The 24,919-nt window shown below is 37.0% G+C and overlaps 1 protein-coding gene across 1 annotated transcript in view; it reads right to left on the bottom strand.

Moving 5' to 3' along the window:
• LOC129005229 (ras-related protein Rab-23-like) overlaps nt 1-24,919 on the bottom strand; it is a 69,397-nt gene that overhangs the window by 32,024 nt on the left and 12,454 nt on the right. The window contains exon 3 of the mRNA XM_054434065.1: nt 141-262. Coding sequence (XP_054290040.1) covers nt 141-262 — 122 coding nt within the window. The remainder of the gene's footprint in view (nt 1-140; nt 263-24,919) is intronic.

Raw genomic sequence — 24,919 nt, forward strand, 5'->3', positions numbered from 1 at the left:
AACTGCGCAATTTAAGCACGGGTCCCTTCGTTATTATTTGTTTTCTTGGTCCGGGGTCCACAAAAGCCAAACGTAAATCCTGGTACCTATTTATTAAATTTTTCAATTAGCTACACAGGTATTTGGTATTGTTTGCTTACTCTATCTGCCGCTCTAAGAAGTCGACGCCGATGGTCTTCTTGTAGTCTTTGGTAAATGTCCCCTTGCAGTACCTCTGTATCATACTGGATTTGCCTACTGCGCCGTTGCCTACGATCACCACCTGTAACAGATAATTGATGGAATTGATTACTGTGCTATTCTACAGTACTACAAACTATTTATAGCTAAAACATGTTCAGCATTCCATAGCTAGTCCGAGTAGTTTCGCAGACACGTTGCAATACCTGTAACCCAGAAGGAAAACACTCCACACTCCAGAAATCTAGTATAAAAGTCCACTAATATACTTTATCCCAGAGTACTTCATAGCACAACTTATACTTCTTTCAATTTGTCCAAGTAGCTATCTTTTACCCTATATCCAAGTCCAATAAAATTGTAACAAATGTTTGGGGATATATGAGTTATGTTAGTGTATTGGGTTTGATTATGTTTGGAGTGTCCAATCGGATTTGATCGACCATATTTTATATGTATTTGCCGTCTTGTGAGTCAACAGTATACCGTTATTCATAGATGAAAAACAACCTATCTTAAGAACACTATTTGGTAATACGTCTTTCATTTGGTAATACAGTACTGTCCATTCAAGAGCCCATCGATTAGTTTAGCAGCACAAAAATAAGAACTTTTAACAAAAAAATCACTTATAAATAAATAGTGTAAATATAAGTTTAAGGTGATATTAGACGAATTTTTATCACCTTCCGTAATATTTTGAGGCCAAAGGTCCAAATACTCGTTTCCTTCATAAGTAGCCTAAATTCTCTTTTTTAATTCTTATTTGTGCTGCTCGACCAATCATTGGGATGTTTTATGGACGGTATTACCAAATTCAAGAAAATATTGTTTATAATATGAGTTGTTTTTCATGACGAAGTTTGAAATATTTTACAATACATTTACAACACACTAGTACGAATAGTAGCCATTAACATTTTACAATGTGGTACCCTACCTAAAATTAAAGCTGTTTGACCTCACGGTAATGGGTAAAAATAAGCATATATGTATCCCCTGTCAACTTTTCATCTTCACCCCACGGTCTAACACTAGTAAGTGACGTAGCGTGCCTGAGTCTGACAGTCAGCTGTCACTTGCAATGTTCCAATACGATATTTACGGCTGTTTTACGACTACCTAATCACACCAGCACAAGTCACTTACCGTTCATTACGACGACGACGTTTATGGAACACTTTCTAGCGAAATTTGCATATTAGGTGAACATTTTAACCTACACTTCAAGTAATGCAGACTTCTATGCCTGAATTTTATAGCACAGAACGCAATAGGCCTACCCACGTAAAAAATAGTCCTTACAAGATTTATTTTTTTAGTTCGTTTCCTAAACTGTAATGATGACAACATTATATTATCCCTAGTATACCTGTTCCAGTCATGTCCCTAGCGAGTGTCACATCAGTTCCAACCTTATCCCTATTTCGTGTCACGCCGGTTCCAGCCCTGTTTCTAGAATGTGTCACACCTGTTCCAAACATGTCCCCAGCAGATGTCACACCTGTTCCAGCCCTGTCCCTAGTACATGTCACACCTGTTCCAGCCCTGTTCCTAGTAGGTGTTTCACCAATTCCAACCTTGTCCGTAGTATGTCACACTAGTTCCAACCTTGTCCCTAGTACATGTCGCACCTGTTATCTATGCAACACTAGTCACACACCTGTTACACCGGCTCTAGCTTCGCCTACACCACTTACACCCATTACTGCCACTTCAGTATAACTGAGGACAACTTTTTGTGCGAATTCATTTACTTAATTAGACACTCAACGTTCGACATAACTGTTATTCTTAACTAAGATTAGGAGCAACTTGGCGTCGGTCGATAAGAAGCAACCACGACCCGTTTGGATCTGATGTCAAAATATCCCCCTATCAAGTTGTAGAACTTAGCTTAGTTAGCTAGCAGTGACACTCTTACCAATCGTTACTATAGATCATATAGACTGAAAAAAGCATCTAAAACGTTAGTTTATGAACACATTTTTGTTTTGTATCCTAATTTAAAAACATAAATTGGACATGCTCCTTAAAATATTAATCATCATTAAATGTGTTTTTAATTCATAAAACTGTGCTATTTATAAAACGTAGCTTATTCTTAATGTCTTTATCCCAACCAAACAATTTAATTACGAGCAAGATACGAGTATTTTAATCTAGTATTGTTACAAAACGGCAAAGCACTAATCGTAAAATCCACCCTAAAATAAAGAAACGGTCGAAGCGCACTTCTATGATGAAGCACATATACAAATAGGCTTCTCAATTTACAATAGAAGGAGAAGTATGCCTATACTTACACACAGTCGTATCAGTAACCGCATAGGAATTGGATCTTTAAGGGTCAGTAATTGCATATATATAAAACCACTGTTAAGAGTCTTCCTTAGTGGTAGCCATGTTGGATTTCTTCCCCATAAGAACAATGTTAAACATTACATCATTTGTAGACACGTAACGGCGTTATTTGTTAAGATATAGCTTTGAAATTTATAATTTGTATTTTTAACATAATAGACTCGTGACTGAGGTTTTTGAATTTCGAAAATCCATTTTCATTTCCTTTCAATAATTAGCTTAATTTTAAGCTAATTAATAATCAATTATTCATTATAAAAATTAAAAATTGTGAAATAAAAAACGTCAATCTCTAGAGGACCGCAATTCCTTAAATTTAACTCCTTATCCATAATTATATGACAATTTGCTGATGAGATATTTGGACCCAAAGTTAACATTGTTCTTATGGGGAAGAAATCCAACATGGCTTCCACTAAGGAAGACTCTTAAGTCATTTTTAATTCCTTTACTGAACCTTCTGTGCCTAAACACTTCTGTCCTTGAAGTTCCATTGAATGGAGATGGGATACGCTACGGCTACAGGCGTGCAGTAAATGTCCCTAATTAGAGCTAATTCCCTCAGTAATCGCACAGCCACAGCGACGGTGTCGTCGTCCAGCAACAGGCCTCGCTTTAAAACGCCCACTTTTATTGTTGAACTCCACAGTTGCCATACAACCGATTCAGAAATTCTAAGAGGCTCGAGGAAACAGCTAGGTCAAGTGACATTAAAAATTGCACAGTGTAGTATATATCGTTCGAGGCTCTCTTCGACTGAATCTGTAATTGCCTATAGGCACACGTGTAGGTCTACTGCGAAACATTTCAAGGAAATACGTAGTAGTATCGATTAATGAAATATATAGTAATATCTTTGAATTTGTAATTTTAATACAAATAATTACAAGAAATGGTTTTAAGTAGGCCTATACTAAGCATTAAAGTCGGTCGTAATGAAATAAAAAGTAGATAAATTTTATATTCAAAACTAAATGACGAGAGTCAAAAAATGTCATTATTAAATTGTTATTTCTTAACTAATTTCATCAATGTCGAGTTGAGACGTTGGACAACTACAAACCCATCGAAGTATATTAAAACAATCAAACCTTGCCTACAACAACAGAACCTTGACAAGTACCTTTCTCCTACAAATCCTTGTAGGCCTATTTATACGAAGAATAATATTATAGCTGAATTATGTTACAGACACTGATTTAAATGTTTTGCATACCCTCGTTGTTTTATTTCAGTTGGAATATTGATATCATGGTAATCAAAAAACGGATCAATTAATAGGAAACTGGGTTTTATTCAATCACATGTTGAATCAATCTCGAGATCGGTAATCTTCGGTTTAGATTGTTACGAACATAGGTATCCCTGTAAAATAGGTGCTGCAATTCTACTCAAGTTTTCCAACTAATCAAATTATAATTAGTTTCCCCATACGGCAAATGAAACAATAACAAATGGCGTGGACATGAAAGTGTTTGAGACAGGGAACTACTAAATAAACATACCCATTGTACGACAATGCTCGGTTTTATAAGACGAGCGTTTTTCTCCGGTTCCCGTCATTATACGTTACATTCCCACAGTTCTGTTATAAGCGACTGTTCCGTGCAATTTAGACTCGGTCCTGTATAATCATTATGTAAATACTACCATACTGTTGAGACATTACCATCATATTAGCAGCCGAAACACAGCCAAGTTTGCCATAGTCTAACGTACAATTTATAGGAAAAATCCTATCCTATATGAGGACGTAAATGAGCAATGTTGTTTGCTTGTATGTATGCATGCTTGCTTGCACAAAAGTCTCGAAAACGGCTTCGACGATTTCCTTAAAATATTAGGTCTGGTAAAGTATATTTGGGTCTAAACAAAAATGTTCTTGGAAAGGTGAATGGGAATTGCACTGCATTAATTTTGCCTCCGAAACAAGTTTTGGACCCCCCAAATCTGCGCAATTTTTGCAAGGGTCCTTTCGTATTAGGTTGAAAGAGGATGCTAACCCCCCCCCCCCCAAAAAAAAAAAAACCAACAAACAGACACTGCAGCAGAAACATCATCCTTATTAGAGATAGGTATAGATTAAATTGTTACCGACGTGGACGGATCGACTGGACGGGACCATTATCCGCGGAACTCGCTCGAGCTCATCAACCGTAAGTGATAAAACGTAAACCATCGCTACAGCTCTATTGCACGCCGACAGAAGTGTGTATGGAACGTGTCAACCACTACAGTCCTGGGCTACTTTTTACCGGAGACGGCGAAGTTTAATTACAAAAAACTGACATTCCTACAGCATCGGCCTCGAGTAGTGTAAGTTTAACTGGAACCGGACAGAGCGGTGAAACTGGGATCAGAGTGTCAGTACTATACAAACGAGACACTCTTTATGTTTTCAGTCTTTACGTGTCCCATTCATTTTAGTATTTATCTACGCCAATTGCATTTTTTAAAGCTTTTTTAGGGAGTGGTACAAAGCCTAGTATTGTTACTATCTAACGTCAACATATTGTCATAAATCATCAATTAATACTAGCCCATTTACAAATGACATTTGGGTTCAGTGCCGTTGATCCCATTCGCAATCAACCCAGCAATTTTCATATCTGAAGGTAGGCACGATAACGACTCAGCTACCCAGCAAACTGTTCTTTATTATGTGGTGTTTAAATAATTTACGTATTACAGCTCGTAACCAAAAACTATTGCTGATAGTGAATTGGAAAAGATAATACTAAACATCGTGTGTAGTGTGTACCGGGGTCAAGTGAGAAAGCCTATAATTGTAAACAAACCCATTTCAAAAATCTTAGGCCAAGTTATGCGCGTTCAAAATGTTTACGGGAAGATTCTAGAAAAATCATGCAAAAGTTTTACAAGCTCTATGAGACGAAACATGTTTAGTTTATCAGTGTTACCTTCGGACCTATAAAGCATTATTTGTTAATTCTAGCGATCAAGATCTATAATGAAGTTTAAATTATATTATTATTTATTACTATAGTTTACTCACACTCGTAGAAAACATTTAACATCCGGAATAATTAATTACCGTGCTGAAATACTTACTCATTCAACATTTCCATTTAGTAGGCCTACAAAAATAAAAGAAATAAAAAATACGTACCTAGCCAAAGCTGCGAAGAGAATCGTAAAAAATGCATGTTCGAAAGTAAAATTTCACTTTTAAAAGAGAAAAGTGACAACATTATTTCACAACAGTGACACTTGTCATTGTTTACGATCTTATCGCGCCATATTAAACTAATGGTGGGAGCGTTGGTGGAGGTTTTCTTGTCAACGTGAATCTTTTTGTCAAGTTATAGATGAAATAATTTTTGGTGGCTAAATTACGTTTACTTTATACCTGCACCTAATTAAAACTAAATATTTTTTTTGCAAATTTGGAAGGAGGGAATACTTTGTATCAGCCCATTTGAGTTTAAAGTTAACTCTAACACGGAGTTTTTTTTATAGTTACGAGATAGTGTAATGTTATTATAACAGTATAACTTACTTATTAAACATAATCTGTATTTTAGCAAAATTATCGTATGAGTTTTTGAGGAGGTGGTCTCCAACAAAATGAAAGTTTTTATATCCTGACAAGCCTATATTTTTTAAACCTAGAGTTAAACATATTTGTAACAGGCTAGATTTGAACCCGGAACACCAAGACACAAGTCCCGCCCTCTAACCACGTTGTAGGATATAGCTTCCTGAATCATGATTTGTTCGATTGACATAAATAAAAAATCATGTCGTGCTACGTTCGTTGTTTAAGCATTGACGGATCGCGATTACACGGGAATGATTGCACGGGTTATCTGATGGTTAACCCTTACCTAAACTGATAATAACTGTTCATTTACATTGAATCCAGATATACCCATCAAACAAAATGTACATTAATAGAGAGGATAACTGATTTTCCTTACAAAAACAAAACATCTACTTAGAGAACTTCCTACACAAAGTACATATTAAGCCCTATGTAGTTTGATGTGGCTTCACTGGGCGGTTGGTGTGCTAAAATCATCGATGTATAGGTTATATACATCGATGGCTAAAATTACCTGAGTTTTTTTCATAAGTGTTGAAGAGAGTTATGAATAAATATGTAATTTTTGGTCGTCTTTCAGTTGCAGTCGTTTTTTGTATACAGGTTGGATAGAACAAATTGTTAAAACCCGGTAAATTTTAAATAGAATTAGAATCTATATGGTTGATTTTCAGAGTAGGCTATGGAATATGTGTGGAATAAGCAAATTTCGTACAAACACTCTTCTAACTCGTACACAGTTACAAAATAATAATTGTTCACAATCAAAATGTTACACCTCTTGAAATAAAAACCTAAAACATCTTTGAAAGGAAGACTGTAGATAGGAAGTTACCGACCGTACTATACTGTACCAAAATATTTTTCTGGCAAAATCAAAATTCTTTTCAACCCATTGCTTTAATGCTCACAACAAAAGTCAATAAATAGCTCATCTAAAACAACAAACTATCTCCACTCCCGGTTTCGGAGCCCAAGGTGCCGAGTACAAATCCCGCCAATCACCAATGGATTGTATCTCAGTTATAATGCCGTGACCCTCTCGGACTGGCATGAATTAATGTGTAAAACTATTCCTGAACCTAGCGTCCTAGGATGTAAATGCGGTACACAAAAAGTGTCCAAATCGCTGAAGCACGGCGGTTCAACTGAACACTACAGACTAGACTGGAAACCGATCATTAGATATCTCCCAAAACTAGTTTAACACTGGAGAATCTAGATTTACGACGTGAAATTACAGTCCACAAGTGTTAGATAGCGACTGAGACATAGACGAAACGTACACAAGTAAAGCTATTAGTGGATGTGGTTTTCTAATAGTCTAGAATTAATTTGCATTCCAGGTCGTCCGAGATTGCAGAGCCTCGGGTATGTTGGGTGAGTGAATTTGAGACGAGGTCCATCCACAGCGAACATCCCTACAGAAACCCACGATCTGTTCAAAAAACTTCATTTTCAAATAGTTTTTTGCCCTCCAAATTACTGTTTTAGGCATTATTTGAAGGTCGTCGACAGAATTCAATAAATAATGCACACGCGAGACCCGGAAACTAGAACGGACAAGTTTACAAAATACACAAACTACTAAGAATTTTGACATACCCGAATTCAACCGGGCTGAAATACAAGCTCGTCTCTTCAAAAATGTTTTATGCATTCAAATGAAGTGACAACCTATAGGTCAGATGATAGTTCAGGTTAAGAGCCGAAACTAGTGGCCACTACGGTAACAAAGGATTACTACAGGATTATTACAGGTGTCATAAACAATTTTGAATGTTTAAAAATGATTTAGACTAGGGCTACTAGTATTATTTCATTTTTTAATATCTAATTGTTGTGTTTTACTATATTATTCTCGAATAATTTGAAATCTGAAATCTTCCGTAGTATGCATAGCATTAGTTATTACCACCACATGCTTTAGACGTTAAACAACTTACATTATACATTACATAACGTTATACATTACATTTTACATTGTTGTTGACGTACAGTATTAGAATTTAAACATACAGTACAAGTAAATAAGTTCTTGATCAGCATTGTACGTTTTATTAACCGACTTCCCCACCACCAACAAAAGGAGGAGGTTCTCAATTTGTCTGTGGCGATGTTTTTTTTTTCTATGTATGTTCACCAATTTCTCTGTGACTCTTTTACCGATCAGTGTGGTTCCACGACCAAAATAACCAGGAGTGTTTCTATTTGGTACCTTATATATTATGTTTAAGTATAATATTTGTTTCGGTGAACAATTCTGAAAACCTTAAATATTCAACATTTATTTTGTTTACATTTGTGCAGATTGTTTACAATTGTGCAGAGAAGGCAATAAATAATAATAACATTCCTACAGCTGTTAGTTGAAACCATTTAAATGAAGCTACAGACAATTCTTCATGAAACAGTTGCTTCATATTGATCAATAAACTATTTCTTGCCATGGAGCCTAAATGAATTACATTGAGAAAAATGCATTTTGTTTTAGTTACTATAAAAAATGTATTTCAACGTTTGACCTGATTTGTGTATACAGTAATTCTGTTTATAGTATTGAATAGTCTGACTTACAAAAACATATATGTTTCAGTGAATAGCTGTATGATATTGACAAATAAAGGTGTATTGTGAAAACCAAAGCATTCGTAAAACAGGTCTAAATATGAATCAAATGCAATTATTCCTTACACTACCTAAGAAGTGTGACAGTGCATAATCGTCAATTGTCTTAAAAGTGTTAAATATTTTAGTTACTAAACATGCATTTGCAGATGTGGAATGTTTATTGATATTCTCTACCCAGTTACTATATCATATCAATACTATTATGCCTGCTTCGGAAAGTCCTAGAGGAAGATGATTTGCAATTTCGACTAGGCTATATCTTGAGCAAACAAAACCCCCTACATGACTTACACCACTTTTAGCTGAACCAATCTTTCATATAATATTTTCCAAAGGTATTATACGTGTTAATGACCAATTTTCCACTTTTGAGAGATTTTTTAGTGCTGGTAGCTGAGGAATAACTTTCATATTGTTCCAAAAGGCTTGAGACGTTACTGTATTTCTTTTTATAATGTCGAAGTACACCAATTGCAGGAAACGATGATGTATGGCATTTCAATGTATCTAGAAAAGACAATTAGTTTTTCATTAGGCCTAATGTAATGGACAACTCTTTCTTTCTTAAGGAATATCTAAAGATGTTTATTTTCATACCCATTGATTATGTAACCTGAACAGGTGACTCAAGCAGTTTTAAAATAATGATTGTTCTGTGGAACTTTTGATTGTTTCGATTGTTTCAAACAGTTTTGCTTATCAAAAATCCTCAAGTAATTAATATATAAAACGACAGTCACTAAAAATCATGAAATAATTTATTTTTGTAAAAAAATACAACCGACTTCAAACGCTCTAAAAAGAATGAAATAATTTCAATAAAGTAAACTTTTGTATTAGGCAAGCTCACGTATTTCAAGTCGGCGCGGCTCAAACTGCAAATATGATTGAAATTAAATTTTGTGTGTGTATTTTGAAAATCAATAAATTGTAGCTGGATAACATAAATATATAAAACACATACTGAACTGTTTTGTTTATATATTAAAGGAAATATTTTCTTGTATTTTATGTTAACTTCAGAATAAATGCATCATTAAAATAACACACACAAATGTTCTATATGAATAGGAAAATAATTTAGTTTGATATTATGGTAGGGAAAAGAAGCTAGTTTAGTATTAAAACGTTACTTTTCCAAGTTAGAAACATTTAAATGCGTTATAATCTTTTTAAAGATACTCGTTAATACCACTATAATGCCGATCTCTGATTACGGTAATAAAATAACACTTAACGCATAATTATGAAAAAGACATGCAGATTAACACCTTTACTTATAGATAGTCACCTGCAAGTTACCGCAAGTCAAGGACTATTTGTGAGAGGCTCTTACTCAGGACTTTTTCAGCTTTCCATAGAAATAATCGCTGCAGTGCACAGAGCATTCTAATAGTGTCCACATTACCAAGACCAATATATACACCAAGCCGGTTTTACATATTAATTAACTATCGTGAAATTATACGACGAGTTACAAATATCCCAAAGGCACAAAAAGTGCAGATTCTCAAAGAGAAAGGATCACCCAAGGCACGCAGGATACGACCGTATGGGTAATGAAGCGGCAGCAGTAAAATGGAAGAAACGAGCTTTCCCTTCCTCTCGTCACAATATTGGTCGAGATGTAGTATAATATTTAAATTTCAGTAAATCATCCACAAAAGTACTGCACCTCATTTTCTGATTTCTGAAAGATTTTCTGATTTCTGACCTTCTCATTCTATGCGAATAATTTTTATAATAAATATCAATAACAAATCTAGCAAGAAGTTGAAAGGTGTGACTTTTATTTGACAATTTTAGATCAAGTTCGAATATAGAAAATCATTAACCGAGTGACTAATATTTTACAAAATCATAAGTCATAAGTTATAAGTCATAAGTTCTTTATTCCAAAATAACAAATTTTAAATTAATTTTAAATTTTAAATCAGGTTGTTAAATGATTTTTAAAAGAGAAAGAATGATTTAATAAATTTAATTTTGGTCGATTGGATTGAAAATTGTGAAAGCGATTGTAAAACAGTGCAACTTGAATGGTCGGTTTGATCGAAACTCAATAAACGATCTCTGGGATATCTTCATTTGAATCAAATTATATTTCATCGTTAAAACTTCCATGTTCGCCAAAAATTTGACAGGAGCTTTAACCTAGCCCAACAATCAAAGCTACCCAACTAGTTTTCAGAAGTGAACTTTGAATCTGAAGCACCATTGACAACTCTGATAAACACATTGCGACTATTGATATTGAACGAACTGTTAGACTGAAGTAGCTCCAGACGATGAATGCGATAATTTTAAATCAGATGTTTTGAAAAGGAGAAAAACTACAGCAGATGATTTTGGAACAGGATTAAACATTAGAATTTGTTTCAACATATTTTCATACATTGTTCATATAATTTAAATTGAGTATGTTTTGTAAACAAGAAGAGCATTGACGTTTTGTGCTAATATTTAATTGAACTTTTAAAGACTTATTTGGCACAAATAATTCACTGACTTGAAATATATAAATATTTATTTCGTCAGGTTAATTAATGGAACCGAGGCTGAGATAGTAGTTAAAGCACAAATTCCGCGCGGGTTCAAATTACCCCAACAAACAATACACTCACTATAATGCAAAGACCGGGTTGTTCAGAGCCCTCCTATCTAGAAAACAAAAAGGACAGGTCTGTTATAGGGAATATAAATTCCCTTGGCCTTAACCAAGGGAATTTTATATTGAGATCTCCTTCTAACAAAAAGCTTCCGTCGACATTTTTATAAATTCACCGGGAACACCTGGTTCCTCATTACCACCAGTCGACTAGTCAGCGATCTGAAAGCTCTCAGGAATTGCTAATAGCTCCGGGTGTGGCTAAACTCTTTAATTGGTGTGCATTCTAATTTGAACGTCCTGAGCTGCGAGCTGCCAGGCAGTACATCGACCTGGTACTCTGCTACTCATTGGATTTATTGACGTTTTGATTGAGTTAATTAGTCTCTCTTGGGTTAAGTGGACTTTGAGTAATCCTGTGTTGAGTAAACCGACATTCCGTTGAGTTGGGTCGGAACTTGGTTTCGATTACATTTCATTCCTAGTGTTCTGATTGAATAATTCAAGAGTTGTCAGGTTTAATCCCCCTTAATACTTTAGTAGACTTTTGGAGTCCGGAAATTTGTTATTTAGGTTAAGCCCCAGTTTAGTCATTTAGTTGTAGTAGACTAAATTCTTGAACAGAAAAAAACGCGAAATAAATTTCTTACACAAATTAAAAATTGAATAGGCCTACAATTAAATAGTCATACAATTTATGATTTTCAGACGATGGATTTTACGTTGAAATTTATGATTTTCAGACGATTTATTTTACGTTGAAATATAAACTAACGTTTTTTGAACTTAAAGCTTGTATTATGAAAATACGTGGCAAAGAAAGATTGATCAACATTTCTTTAAATAACCCCCAGTTTAGCACATACAATATTTAATTATTCAGTCTCAAACACTGTCAATGGTAAAATGCAGTAGTTTTTAGTAACATGTGTTTTAATAGGTAAAACCATAGATAAAAAGACTTCTTCGGCGAGTCTATAGGAAAACCGTGTTTATAATTTCATAAAACTATATAATAATTTTTTTAAGTTAAAAATATGGTAGTAAACTAAACAGGTTGAACCAATAAACTGGGATAAATAAAGAAAAAAACAAATCCTCATAAAAACTGAATTATTCGAAGACAATTTTTAATTTCTCCATCATCGCTTCTTCACACTCATAATAAATGCTAACGACGTGATAAAAATGACTTTATAAATGATAATGTCCAGCTTGGGTCAACGGCAGAAGGTCGATATTGTCTGACCTCCGACCTCTACTGTCAATATTGTAGAGATAAACACAAGCGACACGCCAACCTGACATTTTAAAAAATATCTGTCACATGTCATACAATGAATATTGAGACTACGATGGTCCATCATAACCTTACAAACGTCCTTGTAGACCTCCGACCTCTACTGTCAATATTGTAGAGATAAACACAAGAGACACGCCAACCTGACATTTTAAACATATCTGTCACATGTCATACAATGAGTATTGAGACTACGATGGTCCATCATAACCTTACAAACGTCCTTGTAGACCTCCGACCTCTACTGTCAATATTGTAGAGATAAACACAAGAGACACGCCAACCTGACATTTTAAACATATCTGTCACATGTCATACAATGAATATTGAGACTACGATGGTCCATCATAACCTTACAAACGTCCTTGTAGACCTCCGACCTCTACGGTCAATATTGTAGAGATAAACACAAGAGACACGCCAACCTGACATTTTAAACATATCTGTCACATGTCATACAATGAATATTGAGACTACGATGGTCCATCATAACCTTACAAACGTCCTTGTAGACCTCCGACCTCTACTGTCAATATTGTAGAGATAAACACAAGAGACACGCCAACCTGACATTTTAAACATATCTGTCACATGTCATACAATGAATATTGAGACTACGATGGTCCATCATAACCTTACAAACGTCCTTGTAGACCTCCGACCTCTACTGTCAATATTGTAGAGATAAACACAAGAGACACGCCAACCTGACATTTTAAACATATCTGTCACATGTCATACAATGAATATTGAGCCTACGATGGTCCATCATAACCTTACAAACGTCCTTGTAGACCTCCGACCTCTACTGTCAATATTGTAGAGATAAACACAAGAGACACGCCAACCTGACATTTTAAACATATCTGTCACATGTCATACAATGAATATTGAGACTACGATGGTCCATCATAACCTTACAAACGTCCTTGTAGACCTCCGACCTCTACTGTCAATATTGTAGAGATAAACACAAGAGACACGCCAACCTGACATTTTAAACATATCTGTCACATGTCATACAATGAATATTGAGACTACGATGGTCCATCATAACCTTACAAACGTCCTTGTAGACCTCCGACCTCTACTGTCAATATTGTAGAGATAAACACAAGAGACACGCCAACCTGACATTTTAAACATATCTGTCACATGTCATACAATGAATATTGAGACTACGATGGTCCATCATAACCTTACAAACGTCCTTGTAGACCTCCGACCTCTACGGTCAATATTGTAGAGATAAACACAAGAGACACGCCAACCTGACATTTTAAACATATCTGTCACATGTCATACAATGAATATTGAGACTACGATGGTCCATCATAACCTTACAAACGTCCTTGTAGACCTCCGACCTCTACTGTCAATATTGTAGAGATAAACACAAGAGACACGCCAACCTGACATTTTAAACATATCTGTCACATGTCATACAATGAGTATTGAGCCTACGATGGTCCATCATAACCTTACAAACGTCCTTGTAGACCTCCGACCTCTACTGTCAATATTGTAGAGATAAACACAAGCGACACGCCAACCTGACATTTTAAACATATCTGTCACATGTCATACAATGAATATTGAGACTACGATGGTCCATCATAACCTTACAAACGTCCTTGTAGACCTCCGACCTCTACTGTCAATATTGTAGAGATAAACACAAGAGACACGCCAACCTGACATTTTAAACATATCTGTCACATGTCATACAATGAGTATTGAGCCTACGATGGTCCATCATAACCTTACAAACGTCCTTGTAGACCTCCGACCTCTACTGTCAATATTGTAGAGATAAACACAAGAGACACGCCAACCTGACATTTTAAACATATCTGTCACATGTCATACAATGAATATTGAGACTACGATGGTCCATCATAACCTTACAAACGTCCTTGTAGACCTCCGACCTCTACTGTCAATATTGTAGAGATAAACACAAGAGACACGCCAACCTGACATTTTAAACATATCTGTCACATGTCATACAATGAATATTGGGACTACGATGGTCCATCATAACCTTACAAACGTCCTTGTAGACCTCCGACCTCTACTGTCAATATTGTAGAGATAAACACAAGAGACACGCCAACCTGACATTTTAAACATATCTGTCACATGTCATACAATGAGTATTGAGCCTACGATGGTCCATCATAACCTTACAAACGTTCTTGTAGGATAAAAAAAAACCTCCATTGGTTTGTTATACTGACCGTATTCAAGATCTTTACATTTGATTTGCATTCGTTTCTCAAAAAACTATTATTTTTAACTACAACATAGCTGGTCAAAACAAATGAAACTTTATATATTTTTTTATAACCAAACTTTCAGCCCTTGGCTTAAAATATCCTTTTTCATTAGCTGATTGTAATTTTATCGTAAATAAAAACTGTCTGTTGTGTCGTTCAAAGAGAATAACCTGTTGTGCATGCTATTTTTATATGCACGTGGCATTTTATATTAAAGTAACTGAAAGATGTCCACACCCATCTATGTCTTCTAAAATTTTTAACAGTGGAAAATCCATCATAACTCTTAATGGATTAAAATATTTTGGTAATAGTCCAATCAACTTTCTGTAGCCAGCAATTTATTGTGACAGGTTACTGGGAGAGCGAATTACTATCTGGACCAGTTACAAGGCAATAAACATGTCGAATCAGACCTCGCGGATCATACATAGTCCGTTCATCCTAAACAAATTACACGTTGCTTTGAATAAAACTTCTACCAAACACTGAATTTGGATTCCTCTTCACTCACCTCAACGTAAATCTTAGCAATTACAAGCTTATACATATTCAATATTTGATGAACACGGCAGTTAACGATAAGTGTTAACATGATTGATGTTTAGGTACCACTTTTTCAAATTCCGAACCGATACCGGTTCCAGAGAAAAATTTACAATCGATTCTCGGTACCGAGTACAGTCGGCACCCAACTAAATACTTTTAGTAGCCTACTTACTAAATAGGACTTAGTTTTCAAACGTAAATTCAATATATTTGATCAACGACGCCGAATAACTGGTTTTGTATAGGTTTCACAGTACACGTGTTAACCAACGAGCACATAATATAAATATTTATATTATGAGCTCGTTGGTGTTAACCCATTCCGCATTCCGGCATTCGGATGGTTGGTAATTTTTAATTTTCCATGTAAAAGTCTCTTCGGTTAGCTTATAACTCCTAATACCGCAACGTAGACAACCAATTCCTACAAAAAGATGTAGGTTTACAAACCATCGAAGTATGTACAAACCAATCTGTATGATTGCTAGGTCTTCTGAAAACACAATATGTTTTCCGAACAATGGTCCTCGGTCCTGGCTGAATTGACAGCTGGTTTTAATCTGTAACTAAGGTACACAAGACGTCCATTGTCCGCTCATCAGTTTCTCAAAATTAAGTAAAACTAGCTGTTAGCCCGTCCTACGTACGGGAATCAAGTAGTCAATTAAAACTGAATATAATTCAGAACTGCTAGTTTACACGCATAAGGAAAAATGCTGGCAGTTTTAATAGGTAAATCATCTTGTAAGCTAATACCACCTGACCATCTATTTCTTTCATCCGATTCTATAACCGGCCTATGCCTATACGATATGCATTTTAAATCCGACCATTTTACATTAAACAGCAATTGTGTCGATTTGAAAGTGAGATTGGCGGTCGATTCACACACACACACTGGTTTAAAGTAGCCACCTATCACCTTTAATAGCATATTATCACTTGCCGTACCTTATTAGCTAATACATCTTCAATATTTTAAATGTGAAAATTAAGGAATAAGTACGATTGAGATTTTCCTATATAGTCCATGGTGATTTTGTGTAATTGTTTTTTTACAGTAGATATAAAAACCCACATTATTCTCTTAAGTATTTTTGACCCATAGCGAAGCACGAGCAGAACGACTATAAAATGATAGTGAAATTGGTAACAACTTCAGAGTGAACCGAGGTTTCTACCAGGTTGTACTTCATGGATACCAACAATTCTAAGCTACAATCAAGAGAAATCAAGTGATTTAGCAAGAGGAATCCGTGGAATGAATCAAACACATAGTTATCATTACACTCGTTTGTACCAGCACCAGAGCGACCAGAAGCACTGACGTCGACCGCGGTCACCGAACCATCTCAAGGCCAACACCTTATCTCTTATCTCATTCCTCATTCCGCCAATTAACCAACTATCTCCTTCTACCTCCTCAGTCCTTCCCAATCCCTTCACGCGTGTTCACTGCCGCCCGCCACGAGCGAACGTCTTCATGGCGAGTAAATGCGGCAAGAGTTTTTCGTTGAGATAATATTATAATACTGTACTGTAGTAATACTTCAACACTTAAATTCTCCAAATACATCGGGAAAAATCGCGATAACCGATTAGCTTTCGAATCAATCTGATATGAATAGAATATTCATAACCTTACACAAGTATTACACTTTTCAACTTAATCGATTTGTATCAACATTTTGACAAATTAAGCTTTAATATAAGATATTTTAAACTGTTTTCAAAACAATAATAGGTCATAAGTATTAAACCCGTATCATCTCATCTACGTAAAGACATCAATTAAAAAAAAGCAATATGGTATTTATGATACCTAAAAGCATTGACTATACACAGAACTAAAAGTTACATTAGGAACAGCAATATTAGATTAAAATACAATCAAATTCGACGAGTTACCAGCAGATAAAAATAATATACGACGCAGCCAGTTACTTGTTTAAATTGTTGCAGTGGCAAACCCATGTTTAAACTTGATACAAAGTAATGAATCTACATACAAATCGGATTGGATAACATCAGTCATAATAACCGTGCAAATACCATTGTATAAGGTCATATGCCTAATTTAGCTATTCCTGAAAAGTCAGTTCGAAAGAAACCTCGATTCACGAAAGAAAGACATTAATTGCCATCTTGAATACAGTAATAAAGAATCGTGCATAATTTCTCCCTCCGCCGAACGCACCTTGTTAGGAAAACTACTGCCAATTAATATTTTCCAGCCTACTGAAAATCTACGCCTCTCACTTTCGTAAAATAACTTTCTAATTTCACTCGCACAAGTAAATTACGATCGTGTTTTTGATTGAAATGAACAAGGCAATTTGCATCTTTTGAACTAAAACTTGTATATTGATCGTTGGTATCCTTAAACATATCCGGTCATTAGAACAATCTTTGAACACTAAGTAGTAAGTAGAGCTGAAATTTCTAAAAAGTCAAGGAGATATTAATGCAGGGGGTCGTTGATGAAATAAACATTTGTTACTTATAACAGTTTGGATAGTTTGACACGAATATGATGAACTAGGAGTTATGTCTAGTACAAATTCTAAACTGAAAGTCGTTGTGCCCTTAAACTAAACACTCTCTCGAATCACAAAACAATACACCGATCCAGCCACAGGACATAAGCTGATTAAAATTCAAAGGAACTATCTTTCACAATGAGGCTTTTTTGGATTCGATTTTTCTGTGCGTATTTTTAAGCGAAGACGACAAAAGGGAGAGTTTTGAATGGATGAGCGGTAACAACAATTTTTGACGATTACAGTCGACAATTCCAAAGCGTCAATGACTAAGGTAAATGCAAGTGTCCGCCGTATCATTAGGACTAGCCAAATTACCAGACAGTCCTTGCCTAATCGCAAACCATGGCTTATCCGACTGCACGCTCCAATAAATTTGCAGTTTACGTCCCGGCTCGAACGATACAATTGGCGTGTCTTTCATCTTCTATCCTCAACAGTGTTAAGATTAGTCTACTAAATTATTGATAGCAGCAGTTTCATGATTATCGGTTGGTATCAATCGATTATCTACTAAAATATAGGTAAACAAATAAATCACATTCTTGGGTAACTCAAAATGACTGAATTATAACGCGTTACAGCTATAGTAGTGTTTCTTCTCCTCCCTTTGGTCAACGACAGGAAGGGTGTTGGTGTAAGCCAACCCGGTAGCCACTGAACCACAGAGACAATCTATGCATGTCATTATGGAATAGTTAAATTATGGGCAACATTGGAAACTGAACTTTGTACAAACATTAGCAGTTAATTGTCCAATAACTTCTATTTTATCACATGGACAAATGTATAGTATTCTCATAGGTACAACAGAGATTAAAAAAGAAAAGGATAGTTATAAATCTACGAAAAGCCTCACTCAGAAAAAGCTGAATGTAGCCTCACTCGAGGGAGTATTGATAGGTAGTCTTGTTAAAGAAGTAGATGGTTTCCTCACCAAGGAATGGTGAATAGCCATGTAATGTGTTTACAAAGATGAAGTCATAGGATAACTCCAACAATTCACATAGCCTCACTCAAAATGTAAACCATCCAGGTCAAAGAGTATGATAATCTCAAAAAAAGAGTAGTTGGAAGCCTCACTCAGGGGGTAGCTTGTAGCCTCACTCAGAGGGTAGTTTGTAGCCTCACTCAGGGGGTAGTTGATAGCCTAACTCAGGGGGTAGCTTGTAGCCTCATTCAGAGGGTAGTTTGTAGCCTCATTCAGGGGGTAGTTGATAGCCTAACTCAGGGGGTAGCTTGTAGCCTCATTCAGAGGGTAGTTTGTAGCCTCATTCAGGGGGTAGCTTGTAGCCTCACTCAGAGGGTAGTTTGTAGCCTCATTCAGGGGGTAGTTGATAGCCTAACTCAGGGGGTAGCTTGTAGCCTCATTCAGAGGGTAGTTTGTAGCCTCACTCAGGGAGTAGCTTGTAGCTTCACTCAGGGAGTAGCTTGTAGCCTCGCTCAGGGGATAGCTTATAGCCTCACTCAGAGGGTAGTTTGTAGCCTCACTCAGGGGGTAGCTTGTAGCCTCACTCAGGGGATAGCTTATAGCCTCACTCAGAGGGTAGTTTGTAGCCTCACTCAGGGGTAGCTTGTAGCTTCACTCAGGGAGTAGCTTGTAGCCTCGCTCAGGGGATAGCTTATAGCCTCACTCAGAGGGTAGTTTGTAGCCTCACTCAGGGGGTAGCTTGTAGCCTCACTCAGAGGGTAGTTTGTAGCCTCATTCAGGGGGTAGTTGATAGCCTAACTCAGGGGGTAGCTTGTAGCCTCATTCAGAGGGTAGTTTGTAGCCTCATTCAGAGGGTAGTTTGTAGCCTCATTCAGAGGGTAGTCTGTAGCTTCACTCAGGGGGTAGCTTGTAGCCTCACTCAGGGAGTAGCTTGTAGCCTCGCTCAGGGGATAGCTTATAGCCTCACTCAGAGGGTAGTTTGTAGCCTCGCTCAGGGGATAGCTTATAGCCTCACTCAGGGAGTAGCTTGTAGCCTCGCTCAGGGAGTAGCTTGTAGCCTCGCTCAGGGGATAGCTTATAGCCTCACTCAGAGGGTAGTTTGTAGCCTCACTCAGGGGGTAGCTTGTAGCCTCACTCAGGGAGTAGCTTGTAGCCTCGCTCAGGGAGTAGCTTGTAGCCTCGCTCAGGGGATAGCTTATAGCCTCACTCAGAGGGTAGTCTGTAGCTTCACTCAGGGGGTAGCTTGTAGCCTCACTCAGGGAGTAGCTTGTAGCCTCGCTCAGGGAGTAGCTTGTAGCCTCGCTCAGGGGATAGCTTATAGCCTCACTCAGAGGGTAGTCTGTAGCTTCACTCAGGGGGTAGCTTGTAGCCTCACTCAGGGGGTAGCTTGTAGCCTCACTCAGGGAGTAGCTTGTAGCCTCGCTCAGGGAGTAGCTTGTAGCCTCGCTCAGGGGATAGCTTATAGCCTCACTCAGAGGGTAGTTTGTAGCCTCACTCAGGGGGTAGCTTTTAGCCTCACTCAGGGGGTAGTTTGTAGGCTTACCCTCGTGTTGTCGACCTCTCACGTAGCGTGACCACGGGTCAGTATCGACTGAGTCCATCACACGCCACGCTATCGCTATCTACGCCATGATTACCATAGGTCAATGTCAAGGTACGGTATTCCCTCTTTTATGTTGCGTCATACTTGAATATATCCTTGAGTTTCTTGTTAGTGCAATTTGTTTGTTAGTGCTCAGTTTGACGATTTGAGACACTATATACTATACAGAATTTAACATTTAAATGACACACCCAACTCTTATCAATCAAATTCTTCTCAACACAATCAACACCTAATCAACACTAATCAATATATCAATCATAATATCAATACTTGATAGGTATCAATGAAAGTGAAAGTAATTAATTTATTCCTATGGACAGGGCAAATTAGCATTGAACTGCGTTTGTCTGTAGGCTTTCAAGTATTGGACATAGTTTCTATTGAGCATGCGACTCTTTCTATTCCCTTTGAACTGGGAGGGGTTTTAGCCAGTAATCGGAGATTAGTGTCCTTCTGCGTCCCTTCCTCAGCATTAGAAACGTTGCTAGTTCGTCCCACCACCAAAGCTCATATCATAACTACAAATAAAGATATTTGTCTTGAGGTAGGCTACCAGTTGCTGAGAGGTTCGACCAAGAGTATTCACCCCATAATTCTGTCCATAGGTACAAGGTAACCACACCTCTCCGCCTACAATATCAGAATCACACTGCGGCAGAGGCTGTACAGTGTTGAGGGTCACATTTATAAAGCAATCACGTCCAGAAGAGCCAGCTACCGGTCGTGTCTCCGTGTCGGTCTCGGGAAATCGTCAATTAAACAGCTGTTTTAGCCAGTTAATCTGTATGTGGGTCACTGGGTTATGGACCGGTCTCGTGTCTCTTCATACCTCGGCTGTCATTACATCTCTACCAACCTCTCTCTCTCCCTCACTCTCTGTCTCTCCCACGCCACGCCGTATGTATCAATAGTCAGAGTCGATACTGGATACAGGTTACAACTGAGGTTCGAAGAATAAAATCTTTGGGTGAACTATGAAGTGTGGCTGAGGAGAACAAATAGAGATGCTATAGAAACTTAAGCAAAACAAAAGAATACTGCCCAAACATATTCACTTCAGAAAATAACCCTGGACTAGAAATAAAAACAGAACCATACATACAGAGTGCATCCCTTTTCCGATGTATGATACATTTCATTAAAATTTAACATATGCCTATCGGAATTAGAACTGTTGAAAATATTTTGAATACCTTGAGGAGAAAAAATGTTTCTTTCTTAACTGCATTTCTGCCGTAACTAGGAATTCATCACTGTAATATTACGTTAACGTATCTTTTAATAAAGCGCCACACGTATATTTTGGTGCTTAAAAAATGAATTAGCTCTCATGTGTGCAATTAATGTTTGAAAGAATATAGTGTTTTTAAATCAGCTAGGACCAAAATAGTTCAAATCGAAACCTGAAAGATATCTCGTTAGCTCTTTGAACGAGTATACTCTTAGTCTGAGGTAATTTTTAACTTTTCTTACCTCAAATTTCACTTTGATTGGATCTTTATATTTCCTCTGTGTCAGGTTTGGATTTCTTCTCACTTAGATAAAGACGATAATTCATTTCCAATCACTGTTTCCCAACACAATTCTACAGTATAAAATATAAACAATCGAACACGATACAATCGTTACACAAAACTTCCCAACACGTTGGAACACAACTAACTTATCTAAACACGATGCTAGAACAAAGAACTAATTACATTCCTAACATTTCGGTTAACGACTAGATTCGCGCGATAAGTTCCATAGACTCCCGCCAAAATGACCCAACAGCTGACCGGAGACCAGCTGATTTATTTCCATCCCGAGGCATTGTTCAATAAATAACGCAATCATGTGGAAGTGCTTTCACAAAACAGCGGTCACGAATTGAATCACGTTTCTTCTCACGTCCTGAGCCGGTCTTGACGACTACGGAGACGTTCCACATTGCTCGGAATGTTTACAAATTGCGGTTAAAACTGTGGTTGCTATACTCGCGGCGATGTCGAAGTGCGAAAGTAAACGCCAAGTGTGGTAGCGGAATAGAAAAGAAAGCGTCGTATCCCATGTTTCGATCAAAATCAAACAAAAACGTACGTGCTGGCAGATAAGTTCTACCGATCATAAACCAAAGGATTGGTAAACAATGGTAGAAATGTTAAAGTAGATATGTGATGACTAGCTAAATAAATTGAAATAAACCCAATTATACTCTCAGAGGCCAATCTCTATTCTATTCTTAACAACTGACGGATATGCAAGTGCATTGCTATGACTATCGGGTTCTAGAATACATGTATGTGCTGGAGTCTTATAGCTCTCCAATATAACAGAGCATTAAAATATGCTCCTTACATGCACCACAAACGTTTTTCAGGCCCCTTCTGGCGATTCAATCAACTTTGAAGAGAGAATAAAAATGAATTATAACCCGGGTTTATAACTCTTCTGAAATACGAATGTATCTATTTCATAGAAACAATAATTCGTTCGTCATTTACTGAACCAGTAAATCGTAGACTCCCTCCCGCTTGTACGCTAAAACTAGTGTACGTTTATAATGAAAAGGAAGAACCTCCGAAGAGGAACTAGGAATATTTTTCGTCAAAGCAGTCCAGCGAATGATTCTCCGATTTAGCCAAGGTTGGATGAGTACTTAATTTCTGCCAACCACATCTCCCTTGTACACATCGTGAATATAGTTACGTATATCATCTCAAAAGTTTTTAGTAAGAGCGAGTCTACTGTATCAACACTTTGAGGTAGAGGTACTGCTAATACTGTAGGTAGAGCGCGGGGCTTGCGTCTCCTACGTCCCAGGTTAAAATCTTGCCAATCGCCAATGATATAAGCTGCGTGGATACAGCTACTATATAAACCTAGCTCAAAGTGTAAAGCGGTTCCAGGCTAGAACCTACCATCTATGTGAGGGAAGGACATCAAACGACAAAAAACGTTAGTAAAGGAGGATAAGACTATATCTCTGCGACACTACACTCCACACAGTTTGAGCCTGAAGTAGGTCTGTTCTGAGGATGTCGGGATGTCCTGTAGACCGTGCAAGTTACGCAACATCTGGTCTACTGTATCTAATAACGGACCACGGCGGTGACTGCATACTGCATAGCTGGTACCACACCTCTAACAATAGCGAACATCGGTGAATAAAGATACATTTAGATACATTTAGATAAATTTAGATACGTGGCTTTTGAATGTCAACATAACACACCGGTATCCGAACTACGAATAATGATTCGATTAATGAGTATAAATTAAAACTAAAGCACCTAGGTGGGATTTTTTTCTTCACGGTTAAATTTATCGTAAAACTAAGTAGACCAGCAACTCGTACTATTGTAACATGATATTAATGATACTGTAATGTAAAAACTGTAAGATCCAGAATAAAAATCAAGGTCGACGTATATAAAAGGAAGAGCGAATCCGGAAGAAGATATACATACTGTTACTGTCTTCATTGGGTCGAGAAAGGATGGAAGAACACCAAAATAAACTGAACTGAGTGGTCCACTAATATCATAAAAAATAATAATCAGTAAAATTATACAGCTCAAACAATGCAATAGTAGTTGTATTAATGCTATTGATAAACATGATAAAATACACTATTGCCCTAAAATATTTTCTCAAAATACAGCAAACGATTTAAAATAGGCTAATTTGTACTACAACAAGTTACCAACGAATGTATAATGTAAGTCAAAATTTAAACCCAATACAAATTTTAGGTTAAAATTATCAATGTGTAAATCCCGCAAGGAATCCACGCAACGTGAGAATAATCAGTGTTCTAATCCAGGTAACGAACCGTACTAACTGTGGCAATTACTGTATTGCTGTACTCGTCATAATTGCAGTGATTGCAGTTTTCCCGCGCAATGTACAGCCGTAGTGCGAGGAGGGAATGTCAGCAGTTCGGTGGTAGCGACATCAAGAGCATTTGCGCGGGTAAAAACCAGCTGGACGACATCGCCTTCCTACAGCAACAGCACTCAGATAACAAGTGACGTTAGGCAATTATACCACTCGAGGGCTGAAATTACATGTCTATATCTGGACTCTGGTTAACGAACTCGATCAGTAGAGGTGCGTCGGACACTTTTGAATAAACGGTATTATAAACTGACATTGACTTTGGATACTGCAAATAGTCTTCTAAAGTAGTAAAAGCTTGTTGTGCTTTGTATCTGGTTACGCCTAATGCACAGATTTCAGTTCTATATTTTTTCCCACTGTAGCGATATTTTAAAATGTGCAAATTACTCTTTAGAATACTAACTGGGTTACAGATGACAGTATGCCGATCAATTGTTCAATACGATCGTAGTTTTAAAATTGGTAAATTAGCAAGAAATGAACA

Source organism: Macrosteles quadrilineatus, unplaced genomic scaffold (assembly GCF_028750875.1).
Source record: "Macrosteles quadrilineatus isolate MER2022 unplaced genomic scaffold, UCM_ALF_1.0 Scaffold_17__1_contigs__length_3442018, whole genome shotgun sequence".
NCBI lineage: Eukaryota > Metazoa > Arthropoda > Insecta > Hemiptera > Cicadellidae > Macrosteles > Macrosteles quadrilineatus.